Source organism: Harpia harpyja, chromosome 2 (genome assembly GCF_026419915.1).
Source record: "Harpia harpyja isolate bHarHar1 chromosome 2, bHarHar1 primary haplotype, whole genome shotgun sequence".
Lineage (NCBI taxonomy): Eukaryota > Metazoa > Chordata > Aves > Accipitriformes > Accipitridae > Harpia > Harpia harpyja.
In genome coordinates, this window is record NC_068941.1 from 30,825,911 (window position 1) to 30,841,643 (window position 15,733).

Here is a 15,733-nt window from a genome sequence, read left to right on the forward strand (position 1 = left end):
TTGCTGTGCAAATGCTGCCTGCAGCTGCTTCCTTCTATCTTTATCCCTCTTTCCACAGTAATAATTCTGCCAACAAATTAACAAACTTTGCAAAACAGCAAAGCAGCAGACAGACTGCCACAACACTGAGTTCCACATTGAGCTCATTTTGGTTTGAGTCAAATCTCAAAAACACATACAAAACACTAAAAAGCCCACTATATTCTGATAACAACAAGCCCAAACCAAAGCGACAAGCAAACTAATTAGAAATTGGGGTTTTAACTTGTAGATTAGGCTAGAGCCTTTAGGAATTAAAAGATATTTGATGTATTTTTGGTGTTTTGTCAAGGCTTGAGGCAGTAACTATTAATTAAGTCCTAAATTAAGGACTTTATTTTTCAAAAAAAGGTCACCACCGAGTAGCATATTTTACACTAAGGGCGAAAGAAATTAACCCCTTTGGCAGTACCATGGATGATTGTCCCAGAAAATTTAGATAAATTTCAGTTCCTACTAAAAACAAATGCATCCGATAGTAACTTCCCAAGGTGCTTGACATCTGGCAGTACCATATCCTGGTATATTTCTTGTTTAACCATTGTGAGGGTTGCTCTAAGGAGCAACTTTTTCCCTGCCCAAGATCTATTTTATGTCAGTGGCTTTTGTTCTGGGTTTTATCGTCTGACTTTGCACATGCAGGAAAAAAGGAAATCAACAGAAATTATTTTAGAGACACATTTGATTAAGTCACTAAAGGACATCAATTCATAACCAAAACTACATATACGTATTGAGTTTTTCCAAGTATAGCTCACAACAATTTTTTTTTTTTTTCTGTATTCGTGATCAAGAATTTAAGGCAATGGAAGAAGAACTTCTCCTTCGATAACTTATATGATCATTTGAATCAAGTGCCAATTATCACAGTGCTTCAGGAGGTCTGTGAGTGTTAGGTGTGGATTCCCCTAATTCAAAGAAGGTCAGAAATGGCACCTCATGATAACTACAAGGAACTGCAATTTAACCAACTCACACCAGCACTTTGAAAGAAACTTTCTCTCTCAGTAACCTAGGGAGAGCTAAGCAACCAGATCTCTGATATCCCATGCGTCTGGGAACCTGTCTCCTTTAACTAACTGCTTTAAGAAACTATGTGCAGAAGTGTTTAGGGGTTTCTTCTGTGTCAGGTATCAAAGTTGTTCAAAAAAATGTCAGTGTTTTACAGCCACCTGACATGTCTGTACAGACTAGGGAATGTTTCCGTATTGTTTTCAGAGTTTTCCCACAACTTTATGTTCCACATAACAGATGAACTAATTTGACAATGTATGAAACATAATCAGAGCACATGCAACTGATTTCTGTTGAATAGATTATGAAGGTAAAGCAGAAGCATTTTCAGCAATTTAATTCCATAAAGCACTCTAATTCTAACCCACAATCTTCTTCAAACAATCAGCTTTCAGGAGCATATTTTCCCACACGTACTAGGGATGTACATGCCATTCTCCACAGCATTAAAGGAGTAACTCCTCCAAATCCCGTCTAGAAAGGTTTGACTGGTTTAGAAGTTTGTTAATGGGCTACAGAAACCGTGAGCTCCAGGTTACCAGTTTAAAACTAGCTACTCCTGGCTAACGTTGCCTGGATGTCATTAAAACTAAAGGGCTCTTTGATAGCCCATACAGGAGGGCTTTGACAACCTCAGCTCATTGTCACAGCTGCTGTCACTGTTAACAGAGATGTGAAGGAGTCTGCAGGCATGAACACTACTGTTTGTATCTCTCCCTGATGCACTGGTTTTCAAATGGAGTAACTGGCTGACTAAGCTGGACAGTTAATCTGATCTTTTCACCAGTACACAAGCAGGTGCAAGACTGTTGATAAAGGCTATAATGTAGTTTATGTTAGTCAATGTACTTTTATGATAATAGTGGCTTGTTAAATAAACCTGATGTTATTTCTCTGAGGAAATCATAAGTATGGGTGATAAAGGCAACTGTGTAGATGTAAGATTGCTAAAGACAGAGATTGTTTGACTAAGCAATGTGAAACACTGATGAAAGAACTATTATTCAATCACAATAAAGAGCACATTAAATAAGAACAAGAAAGATAGGCCTGACCTACAGATTATATCTGGAAGTCTGCTTACTCTGAAAGGATTTGTGTTCATACTGGACAGAAACTGTCTTCTTAGCAGGTTACTGGGCAAGAAAATTCAAATCATAACACATATAAACATAGGAGACATGAATAACAGTGGGGAAATAATTTTACTTCTGTATATGGCAGTGGTCAGACTATATTGGCATGTTGTTTGTACTCCTCAGATATAGGTTGTTAAAGGATCCTGGCAAATTAGAAGGTGTATACAACAAGGATAAAAAGCCTGATCTGAGGGTAAGCAAAAGTGCCTTTTGGTGAGACACTTAGAGTTCAGTCTGCTTAGATTACCAGAAAGAAGCTTGGGAGAAAGATTGGTCACAGTATATAAATACCTTCACAAAGAAAAAGTACCAGGTTTTCTAAAGGACATTATAATCTTTTGCAGAAAAGATTTAACAAGGACTGATGGCTGAGAACTGAAGCCAGGGAAATAAAATTTAGACATTAAATTCGCATTAAACAGGAAGTATGATTCACTAAGGGGACTAGCTACCGAGAAAAACTGTGACGATGTGAAAAACATCAGTGGATATGCTCAAGTCAAGATCAGACTGGGAAGACATGCTTTAACCAAGCGCAGGTTACTGAGCTATGTACCAAGGTAACTAGACAATGACCTGTTATTTACAGGACGGATTTTCCAGCTCTTTATGAGCGTACAAAACTGACTCTCCATGAAAGAGCATGCTGATTGATCAGGCTACAAGAATTTACACTGCCTCCCCAGTAATTGTACTTGAAGAAAGGATTTCAGAGTTATCAGTCTGCCCATTTTCATCACCACCAAAGTTCACATAATAAAGCAAATCCCACACATACTGAAAAGCAAGCAACCACCTCAGCTGAAGAAAGGCTGTAGTGGAAGAATAACCGCCCAATAAAGACAAGGGGCACAGCAGCGACAGGCGGCTTGGCCACCGGAGAATGCCTCTTCCAGTGGTAAACAGGAAGCGCCAACAGACACAGCGCTATTGTAAAACACGCCGCAACGCTGTGAACATTCAGCTTTTATGGCACTAACAATGGAAGAGGGTTCTATGCTTAACACGCTCTCTTCTTTGCTTAAAGTACCAAAAAAAAAAAAAAGAAAGAAAAAAAAGGCTGTTTCTTAAGGTTTAGGAGAACTCGATCATAAAACCATGCATCAGGTGTAACTAGCAGTGCCTTCACCTGCACTCTTAGTGCCAAACCAAAGCACGAAGTTGCATCCTGCTGTAGCTGTTTTACGTGTCCTGGCAACCACATCCCCCAGTGGGAACTTTACCCTGTGAAAGAAATCAGCTTAGTGAACACAAAAGCTGTCTGCAGCGCCCTGACAGCCAGCCCTGAAAGGAAGAATGAGGTTCTGCTCAGTTCTCAAAGGCTTCTTTATGCAAAAAATGCCTTGAGAAACAGCAAAAACGATGAATCATGTCATCATGATGTTGGCAGCTCTCAATGACTTTGCATACAAATATGCTACTTTATTGAGAGTCCTGAGAAATGCTCTGATTGCAGAAGGTGAAGCATTAGTATGCCTGGCAGGGATACAGAGAAACCACAGTGAGCCAGAACTTGCGTTTCATTATGGCCCCAAATACATACATTATATACATAAAATATACATGTGCAGATACACACACTCAAATAACCTCACTCAAATTTGGTTTCTGTGGAGTTGGACTGGGGATTAATTCAATCTGCTATATCTAGCCACCACCATAATCTTTTCAACAAGGTTTCATCACCCAAATTTCATCTGGCTTACAAAGAAAGCAGCCCATCCCTTTTATCTATTTTGTTAAAAGCATACAGCTTAAAGAAATGAAAATACCCAGAAATGGAAAAAGATGCTCCATCAGCAGGTCACAATAAAATAGATGAGACACAGCTCAGTATCTTCTCTTGCTAATTTTAAAAGAGGTTTAAAGTACAACTTGATCACTCAATTTTTGAGAGGATAGAGCCTGTGAAGTGCTCCAATATTATGATAAGAAATACAATGTGATTACAATAAGGTGGTTATCAACTCCGGGACTCTTCCAGTCCAGACCCACAGAGGTGATCATATCACAGATATGACAGCGAGAACAATCATATGATTTAATCAAGTATAAAGTAGAATCAAATTTAGAATTGAAATAAAATTCAGAAACCACCTGTAGATATCTTGAAGAGAAACGGAAAAAAAGATCAAGGCACTACAATATCTTTCGTTTTCTACCTTTCTGGATGCAAATCTCAAGGGTTTGGACACTAGAATGGAAAAAAAATATATATTGGTTTTGTCTTTGAAATAAATTCTATGTGTAAATTAGTAACTACAAAATGGACCACCACATCTCAGATCATGCAACTTGCAACATACTGTTACTGGCTTGACTTTCAAAGATGAAGTTCATGAGGCTATCATCTGGCCCTCTTTGAAAGGCATCAGCAAATACTGTCATCCAGCTCCCTCTAAAATCAGGTTTCAATTTAGATACTAGAAAGTAGTCAGTTTTATTTAAAACAGAACACAAAATTAATATCTGCTATTTTCCACTGAGCAAAACAATGATGAGTCTTGCAGTATTAGTCATTGGTCCTGGAGTCTGCCCCTAAGTCCTCTTCAGGATTAAGCTTCATGTGATATGTGACACCATTTCTGTCATTTTTGTAACATATTCGCCTCCTCCCTATTTTGATCTAAGTTTTTACAGCTAAAGATAGTATTTGTCCACATTCAGCTGGATCCAATTTCCAGAGAATTCAATGGGAACCTTCTCCTGAATTGGTCTGTGGGTTCAGACCGCTGTTCAAGAATTCCTGACTACTATTTGGCAGCAATATTTTCAAGCATCTTTCCCTAAGGCAGTATAATATGAAGTGAGCTAGCTGGAAGACAGCTACTGAAAGCAAGGAAACAAGCATGCCTTGACTGCAGCTTTTCTGAAATTCAGGAGAGAGAGAGTGGGGTCTCAACAGGTTTATCCCTATGTCATGACAGGGGTAGACAACACAGTTCCCCATTTCATTGGCTCTTACTGCTCCTTATGCGACACTTGTGAAGAAAGGATAGCTGTGAATTAGTAAGGCTTTGGCATTTCATATTTCTCAGAATACAACATAAGAAGTTCTAACAGTGTGTCTTCAGAAGGCTGTATGGAGCAAAGTGAAGCCAGGATTTAGCTACTTAAGGTGGATTTAAAGATGTAATGCAAAGCAGAATAACTTAATATTCTGCACCACCAGTGCTCCATGGCAGGAGAGTGGTGAACAGCAAGAAAGAAAGGAGGAAAGCTTGAGACACAGAAAGAAGCATGTGACCAAAAGGGCTGACCTAGATAGCTGCAGTTGTCACCTTCAATTGCAGGCTGTAGCTCTGTAGGAATGTGCAGCATGTTAGCCCTGAAGAAGTGACAAAGTCTGATCTGTTAATGTCAGAAGTGAGTAGAGATGCGCAGAATTTAAGAACCTATGATTAGGTAAAACTTCAATAACGTGGATCGTGTTTTGCGTTCTTTAAAAACTTTTTTTACAATATTGTTGGGGTTTTTTTAAATAACTATCTTCCTTCACTTTTAAGACTTACAAAGTGAGTATTCAAAGTCAGCCCTGAAGCCAAAGTACATCTCCAGTCTTGCAGTATCCAGTACATGATATATTTACCTAGGGTAGCCCAAGACTAACAGGCACTAGTATCTAGTCTAAAATTGAAAATGCAAGGGGCTGCTTAGGCACTTTTTCAGATAAACAGTGCCATGTGGGAAACTTTTTGGTTTCGAGTGGGGAAAGCATCTATACATCATTAGAGAGTAAAAAATAGTGCTGATAAAGCTGTACTTCAGGAGGACACAGGCAACTGATTTCAACAGGCGTAAGGCCCATCCCCTGATGTACCAGGTATGCTTACCTGGTCGAATATGTTAGAAATCAAAGCTCTTCTGGGATCAAATATGCACATGTTTTTACCTGGTAGGAATAATAACTCCTGTGTAGCCCAGATCATTTTTCTTTAGATGTAGAAGGTTCTATGTTTTCACCAGGTCTAAGACAGGTTAGTTATTTAAAGGTTACTGAGTCCCCAGTCCTGACATCAGCTTAAAAAAAATTATTAAATCAAGATGGCAATGTCAAAACTGGCAGAAATGCTTCCAATTCTACCATAACTTGCCAATAAATTGGTATGTTCATTCACCAGACTAGTCTTGTTCTGACCTCATGATCTGTTCTACCGTACTTTCTGTCTTACAAACCTTGCTGTTGTGGGACACAAAGGCCCCTCTGAAAGGCCTCTCCTCTCTTGGCATACCAAGTCAGGATTCAAATAATCTCTCTTAAAATAACTGTATAAAATTATGTGAGACATTTAGGGTTAGATTTCATTATCCTTCCACAGGATGAGAAGGTCTTTGATCTTTGAATATCCCTAGAAATAAAAGGAACTAATTAAGAAGTGAGCTATTTAGCAATGTAAGAAGAGCACGACCTAGACCTTTATCTGTAGTGGCAATATGGAAAACAAATCTAGAAAAGCCTACACACTTTCCAGTAAGTGTGTGCCCTAACCAAGGGCAGACACCTTCTCAATTCAGAGTAGTCCTTATGGCTGGCAGGATGCCACCACGGTCACAGAAGGTAAAGAACATTTTACAATTGATATATTTATTACAGTTCACCAAGAATGGTCGCCAAGCCACAGTTCAGCTTGCTGTCATTGTTCACAGTTCAGTGGTATGAGTCATGTCTCCCACTCACCACTTTTATCCCCTCTATTACCTTCAAAGCCTGCCTCCAGCTTCCTACCACTTGCTTCCACTGCACCCTCCGTCTCACATAGTTAATGAACTACAATATCATACATCCGGTCTTCTGGTCAGAACATGACATGTGTATCCAGCACCCGGAGGAGAGAACAGGGGAAATCCATTCCATCGAAGCATCCTTCAGTCTTACATTTCATGTCAAAATTTCACCTTTGCTTAATCCCCTGTAACCCAGTGGTCTCTAATTAAAAAGATACCTTAGCACATCTCATTTTTCATTTATTCTATGTTACAAGGAATTGCTCAGAGTAATGTTAGCTCTTATGCAAAAGACGACTTCTATTACTATTTCCTGCAGAGTTTGCTGAGCTACCGGCCATTCTGTTTTGGTGCTTTACCTAACTCCCCTCATTCATACAGCAGCTGAATGTATCTAATTTTCAACAGAAAACACATTATGCAGGGCAGGTTATGTCTCCATTAATGGAAGAGCGAAGTACATCAATATACAAAATATGTCAACTGAAATAACAAATACATCTTTGCAGCCTTTTGAATGTCAATATTTAGAGTACATTTTGACTCATTAAACACTAGCCAAGCAATTCCCTTCATGTCAGTAGGATTCTCTTGTTATACATGAGCTCTTAATTGGGCAACCCAGTAATGTAGAAGTCATAACAAATGCACATCCTAATTAATTTGTGGAAGCTACGTACATATCAGTAAATAGCATGGACCTATAGGAGAGGCTGTGTAAAGTGCAACAGTTGCTGAGGATATGACATATACACTGCATATATTTCAGGTTGAGTTTATGGAGAACCAGGTCTAGTCTGGTCCCATGGACTGAATGGCCATCAACAGCGGAGAGGATAGATGCTCTCCTATGGGAACAGCTTCTGGTTTAGGTTGACCTAAAGGGAATCCAGTTTGTGCACTTTGAGAGTGCTCTACAACGTGAAGACAAGCATAGTAAGAGGTGACAGTATGGAGACGCATTTCAGAAGTATGCTGCTCCTCATCTGAATTCAAGCATCAGTGTGAAAGCACCCTAGGTGTGTTTGGCTCTCAGTTAAACCTTCAGTCAGGTTTATCATTTGTACACAAAAAATGCCTAGCTCCTCCTCTCTCAATATGAGAACATTTAATATGCATACTTCTATTTTCTGTTTTCAAGATGGTGTTTCTTGGCAGAATGCACAGAGGAGGCACCTGTTATTAAATCACTGGAATCACGTCAAGAACTGAGTAAGAGCCTCTGAAGCCCAAGCAATCTAAGGCAAAAGCATTAACTCCAAGTATTAGGTCTGTTTGCTTGAATCACTACAGAGCATTTCCACATCTTCTTACTGCAAAGCCCACAACTTCATTGGCTCTGGCTTTCAAAAAAAATTGGACTTCAACGTAGCAGGGTAGGGAGAAGGGTTCTGTCATTCTTTGTCTTACACTTTGTAAAGAATAGGAACCTGCATTTTACATGTTCCAAATCACTTGGGGTGATTTTACTAATATTAGTGTCACACATTTCACCCAGACTTTAGTACTACAGTATCAAACACACCTGAGATTCATGTATTTTATGAGACATATTATTAAATATAAGCACACATATCCACATGCACCAATAAACATAGAAAGAATAATTTTTAAGGTTATCTAGCCCACATCTAAGTATATACTAATACATAATCATTAAAATACTTTTTCTATATGCATGCAGAGAAACAATACATCTATACACAGATGTGTATAGATATTTACATATGTATATATATATTTACATATACAGAAGCATGAATATGTGCATGTAGATGTATTGAAAGTACGGAGACACTAAAGCTATGGTGAGGAATTTTGGTAACTAGGGAACAGTTCAGATCTCTTAATGATCATATAAAAGTTTATCCTGCTTTCTGATAGTTAAACTGACAGACCAGTGACTGATTTCTGAAAAACAAACTAAATAAAATTAGTTCTGTTCATTATGAGAAGCAAAAGATATCGAGAAGCTGATTTATCAATTCTGCCAGTACAACACACAAGAAATCTGTAAAAAAACTCTTTGAAAATTATAAAGCTCAAGTAAGAGAATACAAATGTAGTTTTCTTAAGCTGTGAATGGTCAGCAACTTACCTATACAAGCAGAGTTTTCAGTCTTTAATCTGTATCCATTAGGACAGTTCCAGTGCTGCAGAGCTGAGAGGCTGACAAAACCAATTTTAAAAACCACTGGCAAAAAAGCGACAAGGAAGAGAAACATAATCTTGAGGTTTTTTTGAACTGTCACGAGAGAAAAACTAGCTTGTATTCAGTCATATCCAGGACAAGATGAGCATGTGTAATCCCAAAAGGTTTCTGCAATCTCCCACTTTACACTCAGACATCTTATCACAATACCAAGTTTTATCTTTGCCTTGCTTTTCTTGTCACTTTAGCCCTTACTGTGTCTGACTACAACCTTGAAGAAATTCCTGGGAGATTTCTTCCACACACACGTTTTTTCCTCTCTCTCTTTCGTTTCTTTTTTTTTTTTCTTTTTTGGAAGCCAAGTATGAAATGCCTGACACTCTTGCCACAAACTTAACACAGCTTAAAAGCAATGCTCGCAAGGATCACTGCTAATTTCCTCGCAACAAGCAAAGCTGCTGTTTAAATCTTAAAAACAGCGAATTTGGAAAACTGTTCACCACAGCCCTCAGTGGAGTACAGGGAGCGAGATCTCCAGGTACCGAGCTTCTCCAAAATGCAGTTGCTTCTTACATACAAACTTGGACGGACTCCTCTTTTCTTTTTAAAGCTCTGCTTGCCCCACCTCTTCTCTTTTTAGTGCCACTTGAGTGAACCCTGTGTTTGCAAATAGTAATGTGGTCAGTTCCTTACTACAGGGAACTGAGCCAGAATGCAGATACCCAGCCACCCATAATAAATACAGTCTATTTAGAAAAGCAGCCCCTCCTGCTTGAGAAGTACCTGCGGCATGCCAGCTAAGTTTCATTTCTCAGAGATTGTAGGCAGGTTTATACCACACCTGTTCAATCATAATTAGTTGCATTCATTTTAATATTGCCATGTGTTTTACCACCAGAAATAAATTTTGTCATCAAAATATTCCGTGCAAAAAGGGGAAAAAAAATCCCACTGGTTTCCCCAACATATTTCAACTGGAAATACAAATTGGCTTAAGGTCAAGTTCAGATCTAGGGTATGTGTTTGTAATTCTGATTTCAAAGGAGTTGCAATCATCTCTCTCAGGTCTGAATTTGGCTCTTCTGCACTTCCAGGAAAATACCTGGGGCAGAGACTGGGGCAACGTACTCTGAGTCTGCATCTCTCACACATGTTGCAGTCAATTATATGCACACGTCAGTGTTCTAAGAGGCTACTGTTGTGATGCAGTGCTCTTTACACCTGTTTTGCTGAGGTATGTAAACTAGACAAATTGCAGGTGATCAAGCTCATAATTCTTCCAGTACTGAAAAAAACTCTCCTTTTTCCCAGTCCTTTGGCCCAGACCAGCAAAGCTCTAGAGCACATGCATAAGTGACTTGCTGAATTTTGAATGTGTTGAGATTTAAGCAGGTGTTTAAATGGTTGACTGCGCCAGCCAGGCTTTGTTGAGTTAACTACTGTGAGGCATTCTGGTTCTGTCACTTTTTTCTTTCCCTTTTTTTTTTAAATTCTGCAGTGTTGTGCTAGAATAAATACTAATACATCAGCTGGATACAGCAGAAGCATCAGATGGTAACCTACAGCTGTACAAGTTCCATCTATGGGAAATCCACCCCTCCCCCCACATTTGTCTGAATCAATAAGAGTCCAGACTTGCACTGTCAGAAAATAAGCAGCATGAAACCTGATTGTAAATTGGACCGCTCTCCATTAAAAGCTACTGTTTCTTGATGTTTCTGCCTCTGTGTGTGCACATTCTGCTCACTCAATCTTCACTGCTACAGCTAATGCAACTAATTAAATCCGTACTGACAAATGGCAGCCACATTTCCATATACTCTGTTCAGAACTGAGACTTTATTCTGCATGCCATAAAATACAATAACAGTAATGTAAATTATGCAGGGCCAGACTCATGCCAAACAGCATTTGCTTCTCCAAATAGTCCCCTGGAATACAAAAGGGCAACCAATGTGAAAGCACAGTATAATGCCATCCCATCTAGGATTACAGGATCATGCCCAGGAGCTGTGGTATGTTCCACGTGAACCTCTTTTACTAATTCTGCAGCCGTCGGTTCCTCCTTACACAATTTTCTTCAGTCTTCAAGCTGGGAGCACACAACCTAAACAGCTCAAAAGGAATGTGTCACTTCTTTGTGAGCAACCACCAGCAAGCAGAGTGTTTGCTAGACCATGAGGGTGGCCATCCCAGCACAGCCCTGACCTCTTCCAGGGCAGACTCAGACAAACTCACTGAAGGAGACAAAATTAATATGCTCTCCCTTTCCTATTAAAACCCAGAAGCAATTTCTGTCTTACATTCTTTTAGTATCTCATTTACACAAATTGTCTTTTCTGAACATCTCCTTCAATCTCCTCCCCCCACCCCCACTCCATTTCCACTTATTGCCTTTACTCAAAACACAGTCAAAGGCATGTCCCAGAATTTCTCTTTTTACTCTAAAGTAAAAATGAAGACAGAACTGTCTGACATGTCAATGCCACAATGACGTTTTCTGGAAGAAGAGATCCCTTCACTGCAGTCAGGTAAAGAGTGGTTAATAAAGTCATTAATTTTACCATCCTAGAAGTATAGGAACGGTTTAAAAACAGGAAGAAAAATCGCTTAATAGTGGGATTACTTTTTTTTGCCCTCAAAACCCAAATATGGCTCAGACCAGAACTAATCTCCAGACCCACAATATCATACGACATGGTCTAGGCCTAAGGATGTAAATAAGTTACTTAAAGTGGATAGAACCAATCAACTCCCCTTAGACCAAACCAGAAAGTTCTCAATAAAGTATGCATCAGGCTGTACCACACCTAAACTTTTCAAACATACCATTTTTCACCAAGAGGTTCAGCACACAATTCCTTCACACCTAAAGTCATTTAGCATTTAAGAAGTTGTTCAAACTAGTTTCTACAAAGAAAACTATTGTGCTCACCTACAGGTATTAAGTACAGCAATTTACTTTAGTCTAGCACTCATACGATAAATTAGACTAAAATAGCACAGTAGTCTCATTTGTAGGGCTCACCACAGAATCAGTCCAAATGATCTTAAAATTATTTGTCCCAGTATGTCAAGTGCAAAGAACTGACTTAGTTTAATTTGACCTGCTGACAGAAGAGACTGATGAACTAACAACAAATAAATATTTTATTCCTTTCTTTTGGAATTCCTGCTATCTCGGCTAGCTTTGGAAAGCTTTCTTTGCCAAAGTTGGTAAAGACCAGCTAGCGATTCAAATGGAGAGGGTCTTCTCCCCTACCTTGGCAAAGAGCTGCTGTTATCTAGTTCAAGGACAGTATGTTCTGGCTGTTTCTAAACTGTGAAGGAAATGGAGCCCTCCCTCAGTTTCCCAGAGCTTTCAGTATCTATATTGTATTAATCAGCACATTGTTTAAATCATATATTGGTGTTTATTCTTGCTTACTACACACTACACTAGCTTGTCAGCACTTTGACTTCTTTTCCTGTCAGCCTCTGGAAGTTTGATTCTGGCCTTAGGCATATTCTAATCTGGTTAAAGTTATATTTTATAGTTATCGCAATCCCAACTACCACCAACACAGGTTAATGATTAAATGCAAGAATTCACTGAAATAGAGTAGGAAAAGTGTAGTGGCTATCTCTAGTACAAACAGCACAGAGCAGTGAGGAAAACTCAGATCCCACAAAACAGCTTCCAGATCCTCCCCGATGGCCCCAGGGAATCTGCCAGCCCCTGGGTCAATGTCTTTATGTATGTGTCATTCAGTCAGAAAAAGCTTTTGCCACCAGAGCACTAGCTAATTGACATAAGCAACTTTTACAATTATACCGGGGATTTCTGATAGCTTTCAGGAAAAATACACAACATTTCATAAGCCATGCCTTACACCTACTTACTGAAGCCTGATCTCAGGGTCACTGTGGAGAGGGCTGACTCTGATCACCATACTCTCTCTGACATGACAGTGCTTGATTCAGTACTGCTAACGTCATTTCAGCAGGTTGAGCCTGCATTGTGTACAATTCTGACAAAAGGGACATTATGCGATATTAAATTGACTGTCAGACAGAGCAGGAGGAGGCACAGCGTGAGAGAATGGAATATTCCAGTGATCTCTAAAAGCCAGGAATGCCTGAAATCTCTTCCTGAGGTATGACAGCCATTCTGGTTTTGTCCTCAAGCATGTCACTCATTGTTCTTTTCAACAGTTTGGAGATGATATTTGGCTGGCAGGATGTTGTAATTTAATTTATTAGTAAAATTAATTAAAGAGCGGGGCTTTAAATCATGAAAGCCAAGTGCTATTGTAGGTAATCTCTTTCCAGTTGTCTCAATTTGTTTCACAGCAGCAATTATGACAAATACCCACTGCATTTTTTTTTTGACAGTTTGAGTCCCATGTCTTTTCTGCTAGGGTTACAATTTTTCCTACTGCAATCTGATCATAAGGAAAAGAAAAAGACAAAAAAATCCATGTTAAAACCATCCTGTTAATTATAACCAATATTATCTTCTTAAAGCAGTTTTTACATTTAACATTTTGACAGGCACATTTCACCAGTTGCCGTAGAGTGAATACTTATTTCATCAGCTAGACCACACTGGAATCCACAGAAGGATCGAGAAAGAAAGTTAAATATGCTCGCTCTCTCGTATCCAGACAGTCAGAACAAGAGCGAAACATTCTGGGGAAGCCACATAGCACATTACTGACTTATGACATTTATCAATGTTAGACGACTACATTAGGCCTCTATGTTAGCAGACATAAAGGAGTAGTTAAAATAGCATGTTGAAACAGTCATTTAGCTCTCTGAAGCGGAGATAAAACTGAAGATAAAGCAAGTCATTCGTTAACATGAGTAAGGTCTATGCAGCTTGCTACATGAGAACATTTAAGAAAGGAAAGATCTTAATAACAGGTATGGCATTACTTCACTACCAGGGTCAAAAAAATGTATCCTCCCCATGGCTTTTTTGCTGTTTTTCTGTCCCAGGGATAGCTCTGTTTCACTCACAGCAAAATGATTTCCAGTGCACATATTAGAACAGCCATTCTAACAGATCTCTCAGAACAAAGGTACTGGCTGAAATCTGATTTCACTGATTTTCAGAGCTGCTGAGCATTCACCATTACCGAAGATGCTGTCAGTGCCTGGTACTGAGCTCCTGTGAGCAGACTGCAGGATGCTCCCAGTTGCTGCCAGGCGCAACACTCTGAAGGAGGTGATGACTTCCTGAGCATGCTGCAAGCCACGTTCTCTTTGTGGAAATTTAACTTTTTCCTGAATGTGGCCACGCAGCTGCTGCCAGCAGGATTCATCAGTGAATTGGTGGGCAACCAAGAGCAGGTGTCATAAAATACATTGCTAACTGCTGGGAATGTTAATTTCCCTACAATTCATAGAACAGATTCAAGAGATCTCCAGAAGTAAATATGTCCTAACTAGTAAATATTTGAGCATTGAGAATCTCCTGATGAATTTGCCCAGAGCCTGCTGAAAGTAAGCTTGCACTGGAAGAGCAAGTTTTTGGTGTGATGTCATTTACTGTGTGAGATAATTTTACAGGCGCAGTACAGATCTAAAGCAAAACAATATATGGTTGTCAGACGCTATCCGCAGTGGCCATTAGAGTCCTGCATGTGGATTTCTTATACCATATCTGGAAGTAGTTGGTCCAGAAAGTGGCAAGTGATCAGCAAGGGGCTCTGCCATGGAGGAGGCAGCTTGACCCGACACCACCTCAGAGAAAGCCTCACAGCTGCAGGCAGCGCAATGCCAGAGCCTATCACAGCCCCAAATGCCACTGTGAGCATGATATCCCAGAACTTGGCATCCAAATCCTGCAGCTACCAAACACACCCTGCTTGAGGCCACAGCTGTCAATTCTCCATCTAGCCAGGGACAAGGAGAGAAGAGCAGTGGAGAAAAAGGCAGGCGTACTAAGTACAAGCAATAGGCCACATTATATTTAACTTTTAGATAATGGTTCTGCATACTCCAAAGCTTCAGACAGATCCTGTATTGCTGGTGGGAGTGTAAATACGGAGGCTCAGCTTCAAACTCAAGTGACAGTAGTGATTTCAGAAAGTTCTTTGCAGTAGTCCCTTTGCCTCTGGAGCCCTGTCAAACACTACTGAACTACAGGAATCCCCTGAGATTACCTGTAGGAGTCAGAAATACTATTATTCCCATGGTGGTTTTGAAGAAAATGAAACAACCTAACAGAGGCTTGGTCTCAGGGACTGATCAAGCAAGTACTAAGCACTGGGTTAAGCATTAAGGACCGGGGAAAATCATTTTGTAACAGAACAGCATGCAAGTGATTTTATAACCAGCAAACAGACAGCAAGCAAAATGGTCATTAACAGTCACATACATTCTTAGAAAATGTCTGTTCAGCTGCACAGCAACGAGCAATGTCTGCCTAGCTGAAAAGTGAACAAACAGATTCCTGAGAGAGACAACTACCTCCTTTATAGTTGCCAGTAGATATTGGTTGGCGTAGCCTTTGCCTTATACTAGGCTGTCCACTTACAAGCCAGGAAAAGCAACAGTGAAATCAGGCATAGTTAGACTTTGTAAATTAAAATTTCTATGGACACACAGACAAATTCTGCAGCTGCTATAACTATATGCACAGCGTATTAAAAGGTTCCTTCATTCCATCTTCAGC

The 15,733-nt window shown here is 39.7% G+C and overlaps 1 protein-coding gene across 4 annotated transcripts in view; it reads right to left on the reverse strand.

Moving 5' to 3' along the window:
• The window catches only part of EGF (epidermal growth factor), a 65,408-nt gene extending 55,745 nt beyond the window's left edge, over window positions 1–9,663 (reverse strand). For all 4 annotated transcript variants that reach the window (XM_052774597.1, XM_052774582.1, XM_052774577.1 and 1 more), the window contains exon 1: window positions 9,016–9,663. In XM_052774597.1, the coding sequence (XP_052630557.1) occupies window positions 9,016–9,142 (127 nt within the window). In that variant the 5' untranslated portion in view covers window positions 9,143–9,663. The remainder of the gene's footprint in view (window positions 1–9,015) is intronic.
• Window positions 9,664–15,733: the final 6,070 nt, after the last annotated feature.